Source organism: Cryptomeria japonica, chromosome 4 (assembly GCF_030272615.1).
Source record: "Cryptomeria japonica chromosome 4, Sugi_1.0, whole genome shotgun sequence".
Classification (NCBI taxonomy): Eukaryota; Viridiplantae; Streptophyta; class Pinopsida; order Cupressales; family Cupressaceae; genus Cryptomeria; species Cryptomeria japonica.
The window spans coordinates 345,936,671-345,958,202 of NC_081408.1; the positions used below are offsets into that span (position 1 = coordinate 345,936,671).

The 21,532-nt window shown below is 36.7% G+C and overlaps 1 protein-coding gene across 7 annotated transcripts in view; it reads right to left on the minus strand.

Moving 5' to 3' along the window:
* The window catches only part of LOC131063623 (putative phospholipid-transporting ATPase 9), a 265,322-nt gene that overhangs the window by 75,652 nt on the left and 168,138 nt on the right, over positions 1-21,532 (minus strand). For 5 of the 7 annotated variants that reach the window (XM_057997503.2, XM_057997509.2, XM_059219822.1 and 2 more), the window contains exons 8-12: positions 8,934-9,269; positions 8,519-8,617; positions 8,146-8,358; positions 7,802-7,867; positions 7,473-7,622 (exon numbers count right to left, since the gene is read on the minus strand). In XM_057997503.2, the coding sequence (XP_057853486.2) occupies positions 7,473-7,622; positions 7,802-7,867; positions 8,146-8,358; positions 8,519-8,617; positions 8,934-9,269 (864 nt within the window). The remainder of the gene's footprint in view (positions 1-7,472; positions 7,623-7,801; positions 7,868-8,145; positions 8,359-8,518; positions 8,618-8,933; positions 9,270-21,532) is intronic. The other 2 variants (XM_057997504.2, XM_057997508.2) reach the window with 2 other exon arrangements.

Here is a 21,532-nt window from a genome sequence, read left to right on the forward strand (position 1 = left end):
AGGCATCCTTTTACTAGGCTTCTTGGTCGTCGAATAGTGGGGGCACATAACCTGCCACATTATGCGCATCCCCCGTCACAATTAACCTTACCCCGCATGGTCACCTTTCTTCCATCTGTCATGTTGTGGAGTGGCGCAGTGATTAACTTGTCGTTTTATTGACATCATCCGCCACAGTTCAACGTTACAGTTTCACAACAGACCTTTAGTCGATACTGAATTTTTACCGCAAGATAGCAGAAGCGATAACTTGCGTGTTATAAACAACTGCAGCAATAATTTTTCTGAGTTACTAGCTCGCATAAATGCATTTCCAACTCAATTTGTCTATGTCTTCCTTGTCCATTTTCACGTCCTGCTTTCCTTCTTTCTCCCCTCGTGTAAATAACACTAATGCTCTATTCCAAACACTTGATCTCTATGCCATCACTGGTCACTCACTAGTGCAAGTCTCTGCATCTCTGTCCAAATCATTTGCTGCATCTTCTCAATTGTTGACATCAATGACAACTTAATGCCAACAGGTTCTTGGTAAAGTGTCTACTTCACCTTGCTAAGAGGCTAATTGGGCGCTTATGTTTCAAATTTGGAGAAGATTTGAGTTCATTTGGGTGAGATATGCAATCACAAGATTTTCCTAGTGTCTAGGATGTCATGTTTCGACTCAAAGGAAGATCCGACTAAAATTGTGGAAGTTATGCCATTGCGGGATTTTCCTAGTCTTTGGGATGTCAAATTTTGAATTTGAGGACGATTCAACAAAAACTATTATAGTTATGCAATTGAAGGATTTTCCTAGTGTCTAGGATGTCATGTTTCAAATTTGAGAGGATTCAAGCAAAATTGTGAAAGTTATGCAATTGCAGAATTTTCCTATGCTTTAGGATATTTTGGTGTTGCAAAACATTTCATGCAATCTGGAAATTGTCCACATACTCCCCAAATTTCCACAACAGACTTATTTTCCCTTAGGATGAAGTAATTGTCGAACTTTTCACGCAATGTGAATATTATCCACATACTCCCCAAATTTCTGCAACAAACTTACTTTCCCTCAAGATGATGAAATTGTGGAACTTTTCATGTAATATGGATATTATCCACATACCCCCCAAGTTTTCGCAATAGGCTTATTTTCCATCAAGAAGAAGAAATTGCTGAACTTTCAGCTAACTAGGATATATCCCTACACCCCTTGGAATTTCCAACATTGTTGCTAGAAAAAAAAAATCGTTGGAAAACAACAAATTGATGCTTTTAACTGCTTGTACACAGATTCTAAGGGTAAATGAAGGTTTGACATGTGTCCTATCATTCTTGGACATGGGTTAACTGCCTCTACTCCATTGTATTCTATAAATAGGGGTTTTGAACAAATATTAAAAGGCTTTTTAGGAGAACTTCTAAAGGATTTTAAGTCTATTGGGGCAAAGTTAGAAGATTCAATGAGCAGAAGATGGAGCAATCTTTTTGGGTCAACGTTGCAAGTTTTGAGGGCCACTAATAGTCTTTGTAAGGACATTGTAGAGGTGTGTACCCTGTTGTAATGATTTTATTATTGTTTAATGTAAGAATTTTTTGATACCGTGTTTGGAAATGTGTGAACTATGTGTTTTGGCTGCATGGTTGGGCAGTTTGGCAAGACCCCTTGGTCATGACTATACCATCTCCTATGATGCTCAAGGAAAATGTAAACTATCTAGCCTCCTTACTATTTCAACTACTTTAGAAATCAATCGTGCCATCTATTGCAAATCTTGGACAAAATGTTGCATTCTATAAAGTGGATTTTTAGGATTACGTTGTATAATTTACATGGATATTAGTTCTTGTTTGAATGATGTACTATTTTGTAAGAGCCCGTGCTAATTTTATACCAACTTTTCTCCTTTTTTATTTCTCAATGTTTGTTGAGCATGCATTCTATCAAACGGTTTATGTTTCTGATCTGTGAGTTATATGATTTTGTAATTGATAAAAATGAACATATACCACATTTACAAATATACTTTGGCATTCACATAGGAAATAATAAATAGTTGCAATGATTTTGTTGAACAAACAACAACCATTTTTTGTTAATAGACTTCTGTCATACTACAAATTATAGAGAATAAGAAATAGACACATTCTAACCTTATAGTATGGCCATATTAACTTCCATTAAGAAGCTAGAAGTAGATGAAATATTCATCAATTGTGTCATGGAATGCACAACAACTCTACTGCAATGTTTGCGCTTGATAAATGGACTGAAAGTCACACACCAATGAGTTTATTATTAGTTGTTCAAGTTCCCATGCCACCCGTAGTCTTCCACTGCCCAACAAAAGCATTATTTATGCCCTTAGGCCTCACGACTACCTCCCAAATGAGCAGCAATCGACATTACCTTCTCAAATTCCTCTCCAAAGTTGCCTTTTACTGGATTAATTAACAAACCCTTGACCTGTTGAAATATCCCACCCTGATCTGGATTATTTTTTGGAGTTTGTCTTTCTAATTTTTTTTCGTGGTTTTTTGCATATAATGGAAATGAATGCTGGAAAATGAAATTAAACAACTCCTAATACTAAAGATAAATAACTTCACCAAACCCACAATTATTATTTGCATAAAATTAAAATATTGAACATACCCCAGTCCAAATGCCTAGGGTTGCTAGGCAACACCACCCCAAATGTCCAGCTAGAAATATTAATTTGCTGATTAAAGATGGACGGTTGCTGATCAAGACTGGTACGACCTGGTTAGGGTCTGAATCTGATTTGAAATGGCGTTCCCAAATCCCACATTGGCCCTAGGAAAGGTACAGCCTGATTTGGAGATGGTACGGCCAATAGTGGTGAACCTCCAAGGCCTCCAATCTGCAATTTAAACCTTTCGATATGCTCTTTTTCAATCTCTTGAAAATATGATTGAACTTTGATGAATTGAATCCAATGAAGCACAAATATAACCTCTGAATGAGATTGTCAAATTGAGTGCTCTTGGGTGATCTTCGACACATTCAAACATTGTTCTCTTTAAGGGATTTTGTCCTCAAAAAGCTATGGCTTTCACAAACCAGCGAACCCTTGCTTCAGCTCTTCACATGAAATTTGCAAACACAACTATGTGAAAAAACTCTCAAATGAACTTTTTATATCTCCCCCAAAGCCCATGTCACACTTGTCTTTTTAATCATTTTAAATTATTATCTTTTTGATGTTTTAAAACTCCATAGTTGGCGCCCCCTTTATTGCTTTTAATTAATCAATTTATGAGATAATATATTTAACTCTTTTAACCCCATATAACCCCTTTCTCATAATGTCATTTAATATAATTAATAATATTAAAGTCAAAGCTTGATAAGACTTTAATAAATTAAATTAAATCATTAAACTCTGATATATGCCAATAACGATTCATAAGACTAATCTACCAACTTTCTAGATATAGCCATGATGCCCACTGATCATCCTGTGGCTTACTATAAATAGTAAGTATGATCCAAATGTCCAAGTGACTTACTAAAAATAGTGTGTATCAAAGAGCCCTGAATGATGTCAGGAAGGCATAACACAAACAAACTGGGACACTGAAATCAAGAATAGTAAGATAAGCACCAAAAGGTCAGCTAAAGAGCCATAGAACACCCTCAGAAGGGTCCCCTAATCACCATGTTAACCTACGGGGACCAGATTCATAGGCTACCTCTAGAAATAGCTGATGCTTAGAAAGGGGACATTACACTTGTGTACAACAGTCTTAATAGACAAGTTTGAGGGAATATGACTATTCCAATTTTTCCAAGGATTGAGCACTCCAACTTTCAGTGATAGCTTGTATTGACCAGCAAACACCTTCCAATGTTAGTGCCACTTACTAATCTGTAGTCAAGGTCCCATGCCAAACTTTTATAAGCTATAACAATCAGCGATTAGGAAGGAAATCATGTTCCAATTTACAAGCCTAGCTAGAATGGAAGTCCACATCACCCAAAACTGCCTATATGGTGTCATGCCTTCTTACTTATGCTGCCAGTGAGATCAAACCAAAAACAAATGGATCTGTGTGCCCAACCATACAACAATACACCCATTACTTGTCATTTTAAGTTCACAACACCCATGCTTACAACCTTCTACCCTCAACAAAGAGGATTTTTCTCATCAATATTGATAACACCAGCAATAAGTGAGTTCCACGTCCAACATACTCTCTCAATATCCATGCTTCAATAGCCAATGGGGTCACCACAACTATGAAATATGGGACCAGTTACTAGAATCCTGTCAAAACTTATATAAATTATCTTGCCTCCAAGACTTCACAATTGGAAGTTTAGGCGTACCTACAAATCCTTTTGCACAAACTAAAACCCTAAGTGGATTTCACTGCATCTCTTAGGGAGGGCCTTTCACCACCAAACTCAATCTTCACCATAGTGTTTTCGTCCTAGGGCTTTGCTTGAACAAACCTATTCAATCTCCGTAATTGTGGTTTTCAAAAAAAAATCAAATATGCAAAATGAATCAAATGGGACTCTTCAGCTCTTTTTATAATCCTCCCAAGAAATTTTCTGGAAATCATAAATTAATTCAGCTCTTTAAATAAAAATCCTTATTGCTCCTCAAAAGTAACTTTATATAATTATTTAACATTTCCAACACTTTAGTCACTTTTACTTTACAATTAATTAATTTAAGTCATCTTTAAATTATGCTTTTATGAAAACTTACATTTAATTATTTAATAATTAATTATTTCTTGCACAACCAGCCAAAAGTATGGAAATGCCAAAATAGTCCAGAAGTGAAAATTAAAGGCACAAATATACTCGAGCTCCCTAGAGATCCAAATTACTAAAAATAAAAACTATCCAAAAATATAATTTTCCTCCAAGATGTTTGGAGCACACCAAAAATGACTAAATTGCTCTCAAAAAGCATCAATGAACTCAATGTCTATACCCGAACTCCAAACCGATAAGTATCTCTCCCTCCAAGAATGTTGGGGCTAACATAGATGTAGGAATGGCTGAAAAAGAGGACATCACATATTTGTCTTCAAATAGGTGGACAATGTATTTTCATATAGTCATGTTGTCTATGCCTAGTTGCTACTAATCCATACTTGTCTCCGTGCTTGGCTAGTTAGTTCCATTCTACATACTTTCTTGATGTTCTACCTCAAAAATAGGGTTTTCTATGTTTTGTATGGGGCTTTCCAAAGGTGAAGCAGACTCAGCCATTCATAGATATTGTAGTAAATTGTAATCATCATTGGCTAGAACTAATGGTTCAAGGACTACAATTACTTTCCCTTCCTAAACTTCTTCCACTTCATGTGACTTTGGCCCTTAATATGATTTATTCTTCTTTAGGCACCCTGTCGATGACCTAATTGTCTTTCCCCAACCTTAATTTTCTCCTCGGAGCCTTTTACTTTATTATAACATGCCTTGGAAGCATTGACCTTAACCTTTTTGCCTCTCACTATATTGCCTTTCTTTGTTCTCATGTTGATGCATTCTCCTTCATTAGCATGTTTGAAAAAGCTTCCTTCTTAAATCCTCCATATGTGTTAGCTTAAAATCAATAATGACAACATTGATAACTATTGGCAACATGGAGTCAAAATCAGCTTAGAGGCATCCAATGACAAGTTTATAACTCTTTATGATAAATTCAAAAGTGAGACCCAAACATTTGATTACAAGTTATTTATGCATGATGATCCAAATTGTGTAATACACTGACATGCTGTGAACACCCTCATAACAAAAAGTTTAATCTAGTCAGCTCTACCAGGACTAAACGGATGCCCTAACCCAAAGTTCCCAAACTCAGACTCGGCAAGACTCGACTCGTGACTCGGCTATGACTCGGCAATGACTCAGCAAAATAAAAAAACCCTTGACATTTAGAGATTTTTAACGATTTAAAACTTGTTTCATGCACCCATTATTGAATAAAGCTTAAAGACACTATAACGTCATCAAATAGAAGCTCTAGCGCATCCTCAGCCTCAGCCTCAGAGTAGTCTATCTGCCTCCTACAAAGGCGTCTAAGGTAGGTCCTGGATGACTGAGTAGCCAAAGTCTCCGCCTGTGAGGTGCCACAATGATCAACATCAGTTGTGCCTGTGTCCGATCGTGCTCTATCCTCCTCTGCCATAGCCACAGCCTCAGCCTCTCTGTCTGACATGTCTGACATGCTGCGGCGCGAGTCCTGAAGCTCGGACTCGGCAAGTTTTACCATAACTCGCTTGACTCGCCCGAGTCAGGTGAACTATGAGAAAAACTCGCTGAGTCCGAGTCACAAGTTGTCAAAACTCGCCAAGCTTCACTCGACTTGCCAACTCGGCAAACTCGCTTGACTCGCAGTGAGTTTGGGAACTCTACCCTAACCTAATGCTATCTATAAATAGAGTCTAAGTGGCTTATCATAGGGCATCTATTGTGGAAATAACTATTCCTTGTTTAGGGCTCTGCTTTCCATAGATAACCCCATGAAGTGGCAATGGTTTTCCACTTTTGTCCCTTGCTATTAGGCCTCACATTGTAGGTTATATGTCAGACATGCTTTCTTTAGCATTATTGTCTGAACAATGGATTCAAGTACTGTTATTCTGGATAAATGATCACACTTTAATGTCATTGTTGTTGTCACTCTAATCTCTATGTGCTATTGGATTGAGTTATTGCTGCTGTCTGGAGAATCTTTCCTTCCACAACCTATTATTTTCATTACAAGTTGGTACTATTGAATGAGAACGATGTAAACAATAAAGATTAATCACTTGAAATTTTGGACACTGGTATATATGTGACAATACTGTTGATGCAAATGTCATGTAAAATGTTGGTAATTTTTGCCACAGAATGGAAGCAAAACATCTAGCAAGGTAAATGTAGAGATATCATTAGAACCAATGAGAAAAACATATTCTAATTCCTTCTTTAAGGCTAGGTTCTAATCAGTAAATTAGATGAATATGTTCAGAGAACTTCCTTGCCATAGGTACTGGGCTATTAAGAAGAGAAACTAGGATTTACCAAACTGAAATTAGTTGAGATTGAGCAGGATTAGAAGCTGAAATTTCTAACTACAGATGGGAAGAGGTAGAACTTGCTTCAAAAAGGAACTCTTACTAACTTACAAAATTCCATTCTCATGCTAAGTGATGGGCTTATGTAGAGGAAAGCCTAGAAGATCAGTTTCCCTCTTTTAAGAAGTTACTCATTCCCTAGAAAGATGAAGATCATACAAATAAAAATTACTAATCTGGTACTAATTGATGTTAAACTATGAACTTTACTTCAGTACAAAGACTAGTAAATTATAACACTGAGGTATTGGTTCAACATCTTAACTATGATACCAATTCTACTTATTCTTTCTATGTAGTTCTCTTTGTAGAATGCCAAGATCATTGCAGGTCAAAAATATTTTGATGTTATTTAGGCAAAGAAAAAGGGACACCTGGATTGCAACTGCCATCTGGAGATTCACAATTAGTACAATGGAGGTGAACATTGTTGTCCCAACTGAGTTTATATCAATCATTTGGCCATTTTGCCGATCAGAATGATATGAATAGCTGAGAAGAATGACAAAAAAAGAGAGAAGTGCCTGCCATAATAATAAACTCAATTAGAGTCAATAAGAACATGAACAAGTGAATATTGAAGAAGGGACCTCAATGGAAAATCATAGCCGAAGGGAAGAAATTACACAAATGACAATCCCTATTAACTGATTGGCTAGGAAACTTGCCCTTAACTTTAAGCTATTATGAGATCAGTGCCTGCCTGAATAATACCATTGAAGAACCATGAAGTTAATTTCCAGGCAGTGAAAGATTGATTTCTTTGGCCCTGCATGTGCATGTGGCATTAAAACTGAACTGAGAAAGGGTTCTTGCAACCAAACATGTTAAAGATGCAAGACCAACACAATCAAAGTATATAATATAGCTTTTGTAAAAACTAAACTATTTTTCACAAAGAAATGTTTTCAAAACTTGACAAACAAATATCTAAAAAGGGAATATAAAATTGAAAGCTATCAAAAATCCATTTTGAAAATTGAGACCACTAGAAGACTTTAAAACATGATCAAGATCAAACTGTCCTTATCAGATTTGCAAATCTACCTGCCTATACAGACATGGAAACTGTAACCGATAAGTTGACTTCACATCTTGGTCAAAAATAGCCACCACACCAACAGGAAATGCTGTGAAGAGTGGATTGTACAGTGATAAAAACCAATCTGCGTATACTGACTGTCCTGAAAACATTGTTAATGCATTCCAGAAGAAAATGGAAAACCCAAATATAATGTTCTTGTAGAGAAAGTATTTTATCTGCAAGGAAAAATGTTGACGTTGCTGGATCAAGTTCTGTCTAAAGTGTTCAAAACAAATTTTATTTTATTTTATTCATCATTTTGCATGGCTGGATCTAAAGGAGATCAATGTGCTTATTAGTAGGAAGAATTTACACAATACTAGTATTTTTATATACCAGGAATGAGATTCGAGTATAGCACCAGGCACCATGAACTAAAAGAAGACGTTCAAGAAAGCGGAACTGTGCCATGGAAAAGTCTGCTGCCATAGTTGCCTGCATGATAAAAGAAAATATATATTAAGTCCTTTGTCACTTATCATATCAACTTCACTAATATCGAAGAGCAACACTATCAGTTCCTCAAGAATTACTTTTGCCTCAAACAAAAATTTACTACTACCCTAAAGTAGAGCTTTAAAAAACTGAATTTATCTAAGTTTTGGTGATTAAAGAATTTTTACTTGTGTAATCAATGGAAGAATGAAAGCAATCCACTAAATCTATATAGATGTGGATCCTCTGGACCTCTACCTTTATCTATTGGAAAAATGAAAGTTATCAAGAAAAATTATATGGGATAAGAAAGAACCTGTTGTCCTTCAACACCACTAATTCCAACACCAATATTTGCCTTTTGGATCATACCAACATCATTTGCACCATCACCAATAGATAGACATATCTTGTTGCCATCTTTACGCACAAGTTCTGTGACAAGTGCTTTCTGTTTAGGAGACACCCGGCAGCAAATCACAGAATCACATTGGAGGGATAATGTTAAAAACATCTTCTTCAAGTTTTCATCTGAAAGGACAAACCCAAGTGCTTTTCCATCAATAATGACTGCATTGGACGTTTCTTCTTTCTGACCACCCAACGCAACTTTTCCTGCTTGAATTTGCTCAGAGACTAATATTGTACATATCTGGAATTGATTTAAGAATACCAACATGTATGGAGCTAGGTTAATACATAATCCCCATAGTAAACCATAAGAAGAAGAGAGTAAAGTTTTATACATACACATATAGAGTAAATGTGTATCCCTGTTTACATATAGATATCATCATTCAATAAATCAAGCAAATGCGTATTGTGTGGTAGTCTGAATTTCATTGAAAATTACACTTTCTAACTTTCATTACGCAAAAAAACTACAGAAAATGAAGAACATGTTGTAGCCATCCAAAACTGAAACTTGATGGCTTTTTTGTCATTGATTAGTTATCATTTGTATGTCAAGTCCATATCAATGATAATTTTTTTCCAGATAAGTTGTAAAAAAGCCATGTACTGGTCTAGTATTTCAAACTAACAGCTTTGTAGATTATCGTAATTGCATTATTATGAATAAGTACTCACCTCTACCACAGATAACTACGGTACTGAAAAGCTCTAACAAAAAACGAGATGGCTAAGGCTTGACGGAAAACAGATTAGAAAGTGAAAGTAAAAGGTGACATTAAAACATAAAACAATATCCTAGAAAAAGACAAACGGCTTGTTCAAAGACAGATAAGGTGGCGACTGCATGGAAATGTCCTACCAAAAATGTGTTGCAGTATATAGGTGACTCCACAACACCTGCAGATCCCTGCAAGACCAGAATAACTTCAACAAGAGAGAATGACAAGAATAGCTTGCTTCAACAATGCAGGATTGATTGAATATAACAATGGACATGAAAATGTACATGAGAGACCTTGCTTATAAAGGCAAGGTGAGGGGAAGGAATAGACAAGACGTTGACATGTGTCATAATCCTATGCAATGAGACACTTTAAGTATTGACCTAGGTAACTAAAAGTAGTTATAAAGTAGTTGTCATGAGATAATATAAGATCATGTGACAACTAACTAATCTTCTAGAAGGACACCTAAGACCTAAGTAAACTTAAGTCATGTGATTAAGTCCCCCACTAGGAACTAGAAAAAATACTAGGCACAAGACCTTACCAGGTCCAAAAAAATTTCACACCAACAACCCCTCTTAAATGCAACTTAGGGAGTATATTATTATGCAAAATTGCAAAATTATTATGATGATGGGTCTAGACTACTAGGCCATTTAGGTACCCATGTCCAATGTAAATGCAATCTCTCACAAAAGAAGAAACGAAGAAAAGCCATTGGGACAAAACTCCTCTCCAAAAGAGAGAAAAGAAACAAGCAAGAAAGGATGATGTATGGAGGACTCAATGTAATGTCCCCATTTTTGAAGAAGAATTAATTAATTAATTCAATTAATTAAGTTGTCCAAATTATTCATATATTTTATGGATAGCTTCATTAATTATTTTAATTAATAATATCAAGTTAATTATTTATAAAGTTATCAAATAAATTAAAAATTAAAAGATGACTCTATATTTAATTAATTTAATAAAGTGACAATTTAAATATTATTTCATAAAGTCACTTCTAGAAGCTTTTGGATGTTCGGATTAAAAAGTATTTAAGGAGATCAAGATGAAGCTTCAAAGCAGATTTGGATTATAAATTTGAGGAACTGTCTAATGCTTTGCATTAGTTGAATCTCTGAGGACGCAAACCTTCAGCAGATTGATTGAACGGCTGGACGAAACCCTAGTTCTTCTTCTTGGGAGTGGATTCGTGATGGAATCCACATCAGCACCAAATTTGTGAAGTCTTCTTTTGAAGACAAATTTGCAGCTGAGAGAGAAAGACATTTCAGTCTTTCTAATTGTGCTTATATTCTAGTCAAAGGCTAACTTCCTAAAGTATGATTTGGTGGAATCAAGAGGGGACATTTTGCTGTGGTAGTCTCCAAGGGGTGTTCTACATTGATGCTGTCTATACCTTCGGTTTACTGAGTTAATATCAGTCATCTTCAGATCTGCCATGGCTAGGGAGAAATTACAACTTTGCTCATAGGAGATCACATTGGCATCTATTCATTGTGGGATTCAAGGAGATGTCATCTTAGAATGCTTTGAAGTGAAGAAGTGAAGATGCAGGGGTATAATCAGATCTGAAGCAGATCGAACCGCCTCTACCATTTCCACGATTTGCTATTATCACCTTGTGAAAGCCTCAAGACCACCTTTTTGGGACAGCGCTAATATCGGGTACATCAGGCGATTCAATTAGTAGCATTTGGGAAAGGAAATAAGAAGGTTTCAAGGCTCAGATCAGGTCTGAGAACAAGATCGAATCAGACCACCATTACCCTCGATTTTGTCTATGTAGCCTTGTTCCAGTATCAAATCTACAAAAGAATGAGGGCGCTGTTATTTGGGATGGACAACAATGTAGTTTAGTGATTGAAAGTGACTGAATTGCTGCCAATCTACTATCAGTGATCTGCAGACCTGTAACAGCCAGTCTTACTCACGATTTGGCTTATACTACCTTGTACAAGTACTAAACTTCATATATGTTGATAGCGCTGTGCTTGGGAGAGGTCAGCGATCAAAAACAGAGACTGAGAAGGTACTATAACACCAGCAATCATTTATTATCAGACCTTCAATTACAGCAAGGGCGATTCTTAAGAATAATACGATTTGGCATTTGAGAGGGCTTCCAAACTTGGATATTGTTTACTTCTTCATCCTTAGGGCTAGGCGATTCAAGTCAGGTTCATTTAGCATCAATTTCCCTTGTAATTATCAGTTGATGTCATGATTATCTGAGAATTCATTATTGATGTTGTTTAAGTGTTTGGTTATTAATGTGGTGATTGTAAAAGCTTGTTTGACCATTGTGATTGTAATAAAGGAGAAATAAGTCTGCACCTTAACTGTATGTTGTCTGAGGTTTTCCTGCCAACTGTTTGTCAAAAATTCAAAATTACAGCCTGCTGTAGCTTATGTTCTTGTATATCTATTCATACTATTGTATCAAAAGCACAACATTCAATTGTATTATCATCTTAGATGGTTATCCTATTGATGGTAAATTGTTTGCAAGTCATTCTTTGAGCCTAGGCAAGTTTGAAAAACTCTGAGACAGCCCCCTTCAGCATAACACAATAGCAGGTTACCAACCAATTGTTTGACAATATTCCTTGCAATCTTAGTCCTATATGAGCAGGGGATATTACAATGGTATCAGCACGGTTTCTTGCCATCCTATTGGGGAAGTACAGAGGGAAAGATGGCTTTCAACAAATCCACTATTGATTTGATGTGGAACTTGTATGATTTGTTGAATCATCCGGAAACAAAACAGGGATTTCTAGGAATATTTGGGAAATCGAAAAGAAGGAAATTTTTCAGCCTACAAGTGATCATGGGAAAACATTCAGACAGAAGCATGGTATAAGCAGGAATGAAATGAGAAGACAAGGTCTATGCATCACTTGTAAAGGTTTTTGGGAGCCTAAACACCAATGCACAGATAATGAAATTAAAGAGACTTATACACATGCTGATTTACATTGCAGCCTTGGGACAAAAAGTATGGCACATGATACACTTAGTTTTCCCTTGAAGGCAGCTCTTGAACCAGCACTTGGCAATGGACGGTTAGCAGAGGATGAAGTCTTGGTTGAGACTATTGATGACACTATAGATAAGTATGATGTAGCTCCTGATTTTATGTTTTATGACAGAAGACCTCCTCTAGAGCATGACAGTGGTTTAGATGTCACAATTAGTGCAAAAAATGTTGTGGAAGAAGCCTTGACCGTTGGCACACATGATATGAGTGTCAAACATGGAGAATGCATACATAATATGAGTCACAACAGTTCTGATTTTCATAACAGCAGTGATACATTTCTTTATCCTCAGGATAATGCAGCCCATAATCATGGAGAAGACAATGTCATGGAGTTTCTTAATGTTGGCATTCAAGTTTGGGAAGGTAGTCATGAGACATGGGTTGCTGATGTAAATAGTAAGAGGTATGATTTTGTGCATCATAGCATAGAAGACGTAAAAAGGACTCAAAGCATGTGTGATGTGTGGTTAAGGAAAGCTAGGAAAGCTAAGTTGCTAGCTGCCCAAACAAGGCAACACTTACAAAGGGGCAAGGAGCGCTTCAGTCATATAGATCAAACAATACTGCAAATAGAAGCATATCTTCGATCATTCTTGCTTCCAAGGGAAGAATAGAGATGGAGCATGATTACAAATCAGTTTTAGAGGAGTCACATATTACTTCATTGGGCTTTCATGATGAGCAAGAAGTTACGGATGAGCATAGTGACTTAATGAGTTCAGCCACACATAAATTACTTGTGGTTGTTAAGGAAGACACCTACATTTCAAATTTGATGTGGGCACCTATTTCTTATAACATGGCAGCTATCTACTTGCTGATTGGTGACTCAATTTCCCTTGATTTTGCATGGGTTAGTGGCTGTCCTGTTTTGATTTCCAATGCATTTTCAGATTTGGCATGGTCTACATCAGCTATTCAGTGGCATGAGAGTGTGTGGGGACATACCTATTCGATGAGAAATGAGTTTGAGATGGATTTATTTGGTTTACATTGGTATGATGACATCTATGACATCATTCATGTTGCTGATCTAAGTTATCATAGCAATATTGGGTGGCCGTTTGTGTTGTTTCATTGGTATGTGGGAGTTCATTTCCACATTTCCTTGTTGGTCAACCTTCCAAGATGGGAGATTCATGGTGATTTGAGGAGTCATTTCATCTTCATCACATATTGTAGGATTGATGGATTGGTTTGGGATCCGAGTATTGTTAGGGTTGAGGCTTACAGTCCTGTGGCACGTGATGAGGTGATTGGATTGATTCAGCAGATTCAGTTGGTGTTACAGGAGCTCTTTGGTGACGACAGGGACATTACACATATTTTCCCTTGGGATTCAAGTGGAGTAGAGTTTTTCTTGCAACCAAGATTGCTTCGGGAAAAGCAATTTCAGGAGGGGCGGATTGTAATGTCTCCATTTTTTAAGAAGATTTGATTAATTAATTTAATTAATTAAGTTGTCCAAATTATTCATATATTTTATGGATAGCTTCATTAATTATTTTAATTAATAATATTAAGTTAATTATTTATAAAGTTATCAAATAAATTAAAAATTAAAAGAAGACTTTATATTAATTTAACAAAGTGACAATTTAAATATTATTTCATAAAGTCACTTCTAGAAGCTTCTGGATGTTGGGATTAAAAAGTATTTAAGGAGATCAAGATGAATCTTCAAAGCAGATTTGGATTATGAATTTGAGGAACTGTATAATGCTATGCGTTAGTTGAATCTCTGAGGACGCAAACCTTCAGCAAATTGATTGAAGGGTTGGACGAAACCTTAGTTCTTCTTCTTGGGAGTGGATTCGTGACGGAATCTACATCAGCACCTAATTTGTGAAGTCTTCTTTCGAAGACAAATTTGCAGCTGAGAGAGAAAGACATTTCAGACTTTCTAATTGTGCTTATATTGTAGCCAAAGGCTAACTTCCTAAAGTATGATTTGGTGGAATCAAGAGGGGACATTTTGGTGTGGTAGTCTCCAAGAGGTGTTCTACATTGATACTGTCTATACCTTCAGTTTACTGAGTTAATATCAGTCATCTTCAGATCTGCCACGGCTAGGGAGAAATTACGACTTTTCTCATAGGAGATAACACTAGCATCTATTCATTGTGGGATTCAAGGAGATGTCATCTTAGAATGCTTTGAAGTGAAGAAGTGAAGATGCAGGGGTATAATCAGATCTGAAGCAGATCGAACCACCTCTACCATTCCACGACTTGCTATTATCACCTTGTGAAAGCCTCAAGACCTTTTTGGGACAGCGCTAATATTGGGTACATCAGGCGATTCAATTAGTAGCATTTGGGAAAGGAAATAAGAAGGTTTCAAGGCTCAGATCAGGTCTAAGAACAAGATCGAATCAGACCACCATTACCCTCGATTTTGTCTATGTAGCCTTGTTCCAGTATCAAATCTACGAATGAATGAGGGCGCTGTTATTTGGGATGGACAACAATGTAGTTTAGTGATTGAAAGTGACTGAATTGCTGCCAATCTATTATCAGTGATCTGCAGACCTGTAACAGCCAGTCTTACTCACGATTTGGCTTATACTACCTTGTACAAGTACTAAACTTCATATATGTTGATAGTGCTGTGCTTGGGAGAGGTCAGCAATCAAGAACAGAGACTGAGAAGGTACTATAACACCAGCAATCATTTATTATCAGACCTTCAATTGCAGCAAGGGTGATTCTTAAGAATAATACGATTTGGCATTTCAGAGGGCTTCCAAACTTGGATATTGTTTGCTTCTTCATCCTCAAGGATAGGCAATTCAAGTCAGGTTCATTTAGCATCAATTTCCCTTGTAATTATCAGTTGAATGCTTCCTTTAATGCTGTCATGATTATCTGAGAATTCAATATTGATGTTGCTAAGTGTTTGGTGTTGGCGGTAATATTGTACGGGAATAAAACAGTAGTTAATTAGGTAGTACTTTACTTGGTTAGTAATGTAACCGAGGGATGGTAGTTACGGGTGCGACGGTTGTCCCTCGCAGCCCCTCAGTACCTTTATATACCATGGAAGGTAACCTGTAAAGACACATGATTATGAATGGAAATAGTATCTCTTATATTTGCTTGATCTTATCATCTGGTATCTATGGCATTATTGTTTCTCGTTAAGCATTCTATCTGTATGTTTTAAACTGTTCACCCAGAGGGTAAACATCTGGCGCCGTTGTCGGGGATTGAATCCAGGTCACCCACATGACAGGCGGGAATACTCACCACTATACTACAACGACTGGTTATTAATGTGGTGATTGTAAAATATTATTTGACCATTGTGATTGTAATAAAGGAGGAATAAGTCTGCACCTTAACTGCATGTTGTCTGAGGTTTTCCTGCCAACTGTTTGTCAAAATCACAGCCTGTTGTAGCTTATATTCTTGCATATCTATTCGTACTATTGTATCAAAAGCACAACATTCAATTGTATTATCATCTTAGATGGTTGTCCTATTGATGGTAAATTGTTTGCAAGTCACTCTTTGAGCCTAGGCAAGTCTGTAAAACTCTGAGACAGCCCTTCAGCATAACACAACAGCAGGTTACCAGCCAATTGTTTGACAATATTCCTTTAAATCTTAGTCCTATATGAGCAGGGGATATTACACTCAATGATACCCCACATGGACTACATCCATCATGAATATACAATCAATGATTCCCCCATAAGAAGAAAAAAGAGAGACAAGATATTCCCCCCATAATGAAGAAGTTCCAATGTGGATGAAGTATGGGTGAAAACAAAAGACGATCCAATGTTTGCAAACAACACATCTTCCCTTAGGAAGAAAAGTGTCTGCGGGATGAAGAAGAAGCCACTCCATGTCCAATTGACAGGAGAAAGTCTCCAAATATGTGCCTCTAGAAACTGAGTAGGAGTATCCAAGCTTGAATAAGTCACAAAATAATCATGGTTTAACTCAATCATGAAATATGACAAATCAAGAGGAAACTCATGAATGTAAATCTCCAAAGACAATGAAGATGGGACAACAGTTGTGCTAAAACTGTCATCAAAGAGGAGTGAAATCCCCTCAAGTGTGTCTTCCAAATCTATAGTATGAGACTCGACAAACAAGTTTGGAACACCTATCAAATACTCATCCCATAAAGCAAGATATGAAACACTATGATCAACTTGTTGAAGAGCATTCAAAGCTAAAGAAGCAGAAGGTGGAGTTGAAAGTTCAACTCTAGTCTGAAGAATACCAAGATTCAAGTGACAAAACTTCTCACAAACATGGTTCACCCTTGATGGAAGGGTGTGTACATCAGTCAAAGGAACATTATCATCATCAGGATCAAAATGAGAAAAGGACTGTAAATGGGATGAATGATCAACCACCCCTATAGCCATGATCTCTCTAGTCTCTATGTCCATGATGTATACATAATCAGGAGTAAACTCAACTGATTTACCTTGTCCACTATGAGCAATTTGATAAACAAAAAGGAAATTAGATGACGAGGGTACACAAAGTGCGTCATTAAAAGATCTCTCTCCCATGTCAATAGAACCTTTCCCACAAACCTTCATGCATGTGTTGTTACCCATCAATATATTAGGTGACTTACAAGGCTCAAAAGTAGAGAACATATCCTTAAAAGATGCCATATGATAAGATACTCTTGAATCAAGAAGCTATCTCCCATGTTCAAAAATTGTAGAGGCCAAGAGTGCTTTACCTTTCATTTTATCAAGTCTGTGTAAAACTCTTGCGGTTCTTGATTATGTTGCTAAAGATGTTGTTGATTGTGATGGTGACAAAGAAGACATTGATGAGGGCAGCAAGATGTTGTTCTTCTAAAGGTGTCTGAATTCATCAGTCTTCTTATTATAACATCTATGCTCATCATGTCCTTGTCTTTTACAATAAGCACAATTTTAACGTCTTCTCTTTAGATGATTCCTCTTTAGAAGAGGGTGTAGAAGGGGTATGTTGTGAAGGACAATCCTTAGCTTTCTCATTAGACTTAGGATCCTTATTTTGCTTCTTACCTTTGCCACTTGAAGCCTTTGGATTAAGATATTTTGCAAGAAGTGCCTGAAACCTGAAGACTTCAATGTGTCCATTTGTGACAACTTTGCTTGTTCCCTTGTGAGCTAAGCTACAAAACCATCAAGAGAAGGCATTTTGTGTGCACTTCCTAGAGCATTCATAATAGCATAGAAAGCAGAAACAAACATTGAATAATCAGGACCTAGCTTAAAGAGAATAGAGAGAATCAACTACTCATCCTCTTTAGTGACCCCACATTAGATAACTGCAATCTAAGAGAATTAGGCTTTGTGAAGAAGTCTTGGATATTGTCAAAATCTCTAGGATTAAGACTCATTAGTTCATCCTCCAACTTAAATTTCCTCGGCTTCCAAAAGAGACTCTCTAAGGTAATCCAAATATCATTAGGAATTTTACCACATTCAACATGTTATCTCAAATAAGGAGAAATAGATATAATAGAGTACCAAGAGCTTCATCTTTTTTATCAAGCCATTTTCTTCCTTATGTAGAACTTGTGGGTTTTGGATCTATGCCAAATGTGATCCTTTGCAACTTCACATTTGGCAAAGATTAGCCCCAACAATACAACCAATTATACCCTTTGTACATGATGTTGTCCTCATTTTTGTTTCCAAAAATGAAGGACCATTACATAAAATATTTGTGAAAAAATGAAAAAAATTACTCTATGGCACGCTTCTCGAGGCAGAATTTTGACTAATCCTTGGCTGGCTTAATCCTTAGTCCATCCTCGAACTGTGTTTCGAATTTCGTCAAATTCAGGGTTTGTTTGCTATGTCTTTCCTTCAATTTCGAGTTTTAAAATCCCGACTGCAGGTGGAATATTTTCTTCAAACTACAAGTTTTAATGATATCCATTGTTTTGGTCTTTGTAGGGGAATTTTTGGCTTATTACATGTGCACTTTTATTAAAAGATGAATACTTGTAATTTGTTTTAAATTTCCTTTGTTGTTTTTATTATTTTTATTGTTTTTGATCTTGTTTAGTTAAAATAGGGATTTTTTGGCTAAATTACAAGTAAACTTGTACTTCTCTCCAAAAACCCCTACTTTAATGGTTTTTACATGTAATGGGGATTTTAAACCAATTACATGTGTGCAAGCAATTCTAACTTGTTGTAGGGATTTTATTTCCCCTTTACAAGTAATTAAAACTTGCATATCTCTCCCAAAAACCCGATTTTACACATAAAGTGCATTTTTGATAATTTTAAACTTGCAGTTTGTTTCAAAAAACCCGATTTTGGCTTTGTAAGTGAAAAAGTGAAAAATAAAACTTGCTATTTGGCTAAAAAAACCCGATTTTGGCTTTGTAAGGGAAAAAGTGAAATTAAAACTTGTCTTTGTCTCTAAAAAACCCGATTTTCACATGCAAGTGCAAATTCGAACTTGTTCTTCTCTCCAACATACCTGATTTTCAGTTGGAAGCAAATTTGTTGAAGTTTTCAATCGATTTTTGTGGAGATCTTCTAGGAAGGAGAGGCGTTTTGGTTTCCACCCTATTCTTATGCATTTGAAACCACTTATCACGCCATTTGGGGTTTGCATTTAATGTTTTTTTTGCTCCAAATCAGCAACCACGTGTTTCCAAAATGCCACATTTTGGGGGACCAAATCTCCACGAAGTTGATGTCTCCTAGTTCGTTTTTGCATTTCATGCCAAGGCGTTGAGGGTTAAGGAGGATTCAAGCATTTTCCATGCCATTTTACACTCATTTGCTACCACGTTTTTTCATATAAGGCGTTTTTTGCAAAACGTGGCAAGGGTTTGGGGATTGCGGTTTGTTTCTATTTATTGATTTAGCTTCTTCATTCCAAAGATTGTTGCATTTTTGGAGAAGCATTTTCAGTTTGAAGAAAGGTATGTTCTCTTTCCTTTCTTTCCTTCATTTTATTATTTTCTTGTTTTCTTAGTTTTCTTTCTTAGTTGCATTTTTGGAAATATGTTGTTCTTCCCCCAAAAATGGGATTTTGTGAGAGAAATCTTCCCCTTGGTATGCAATTTTTGAATTGCATTGTTCTTCCCTAAATTCCCTCTTTATTTGTATTCGAGATTTTTAATCCCGATTACAAGTTCGCTGGAAATTCTTGTTCTTCCCTTACGGTTAAGGAATTTAACTATTTTTGGTTAAAATTCCAAGTTGAAAAGATGTGAAAAATCCCTCCCTTTCAAATTCGAGTTTTAAAAACTGGATTACATGTTGAAGAGTTCTTCCCATTTTCATGAAAATGACATTCCCGGATTTTCCCATTTCTATCCATTCATGTTTCCCATATCCGTACTTTTCATTTCCATCATTTTCTGCAAGTCAAAATCTTATTTTCCATCCATTTCTCCATTTGCAATTTTACAAGTGTACTTGCATTCGGGTTTTAAAACCCCAATTGCATGTATGTTCTTTCCAACTTGTATACTTGCAAAAATTTTCCCATGATCCAAAATTGGTCAAAGTCAAGATTTTCCCATTTCCATATATTTCCCCTCTTCCTCTCACAAAATCGTGAAGTTCAAGAATCGAAGTTTTTCACATTTGAAGAAGGAAGAATGATATTTGCAGCTGACTATGATGTTGCCTTAACTCTTTTAAGTCTTCATCACAGTATTCCAAGTTCACAATCAATGTTAGATTTGCCGGCATGTCCAGCTCCAAAGAAGATGAAATACAAATATGACAAATATCAGAACGAGGTTGCACCTTCCCAAGTTTCTTCTCCTTTGGATCGTATCAGAGATACGGAAATAGGGCATGTGGATATGACGGAATTTGTTAATAGGGTGGAAGATCCACAAGATAATAACATGTAGAAGCTATTGGACAGCCATATCCACAATGCATCATATTTCCCGGTGACTGCCTTAGAACCTGAATTTATTCTTGCCTGCGCCCATCATTTTGATAAAGAGAAAAGAGTCATCAAAAATGATGATGGCGAAGCTATAATTCGTCTCGATGCAGATACAATCAATACGGTCTTCAGAATACCTCCTGCACCTGTTTACATGGAAATCTCCAAAGAAAGTGCAGTAGAGTATTACATGAAGAGGGAAAAAGATTGCAAGCGACATATCAATAGGTGGATCCAAGAGCCACGAGCCTCCTTCTCAAGGTGGGCGAAGTTGTACCACTGCGATTTCAAATGGGAGATAGGAGACAGCATAACTCTTCTCAGTAGGATGATGGGCCTTGAGCATTCCAATGTCTTTGAGCCATGGATGTACCAGTTCATCATGTTCATAAGGCAGTCTCATCACATTTCGTGGGGAGAAGTCATCAGCGATGCCTTGTGCGAACAACTTGCAGCAGTTCCTACCACCATAACCTTCTTCATGAATTCATATTTGTTATATTTGGCAACATCACTTAGACATTTTCCAGGTCTTTCTACCAAGGGACCAGTGAGCGATCACCCTTGGTAGAAGTGAGCTGGAAAATGTCTAAGTGATGCTGCCAAATATACCAAATATGAATTCATGAACAAGGTCATAGTGGTAGGAACTACTGCAAGTTATTCACACAGGGCATCGTTGATGACTTCTCCCCATGAAATGTGATGAGACTTCCTTATGAACATGATGAGCTGGTACATCCATGGCTCAAAGACATTGGACTGCTCAAAGCCCATCATCCTGCTGAGAAGAGTTATGGTGTCTCCTATCTCCCATTTG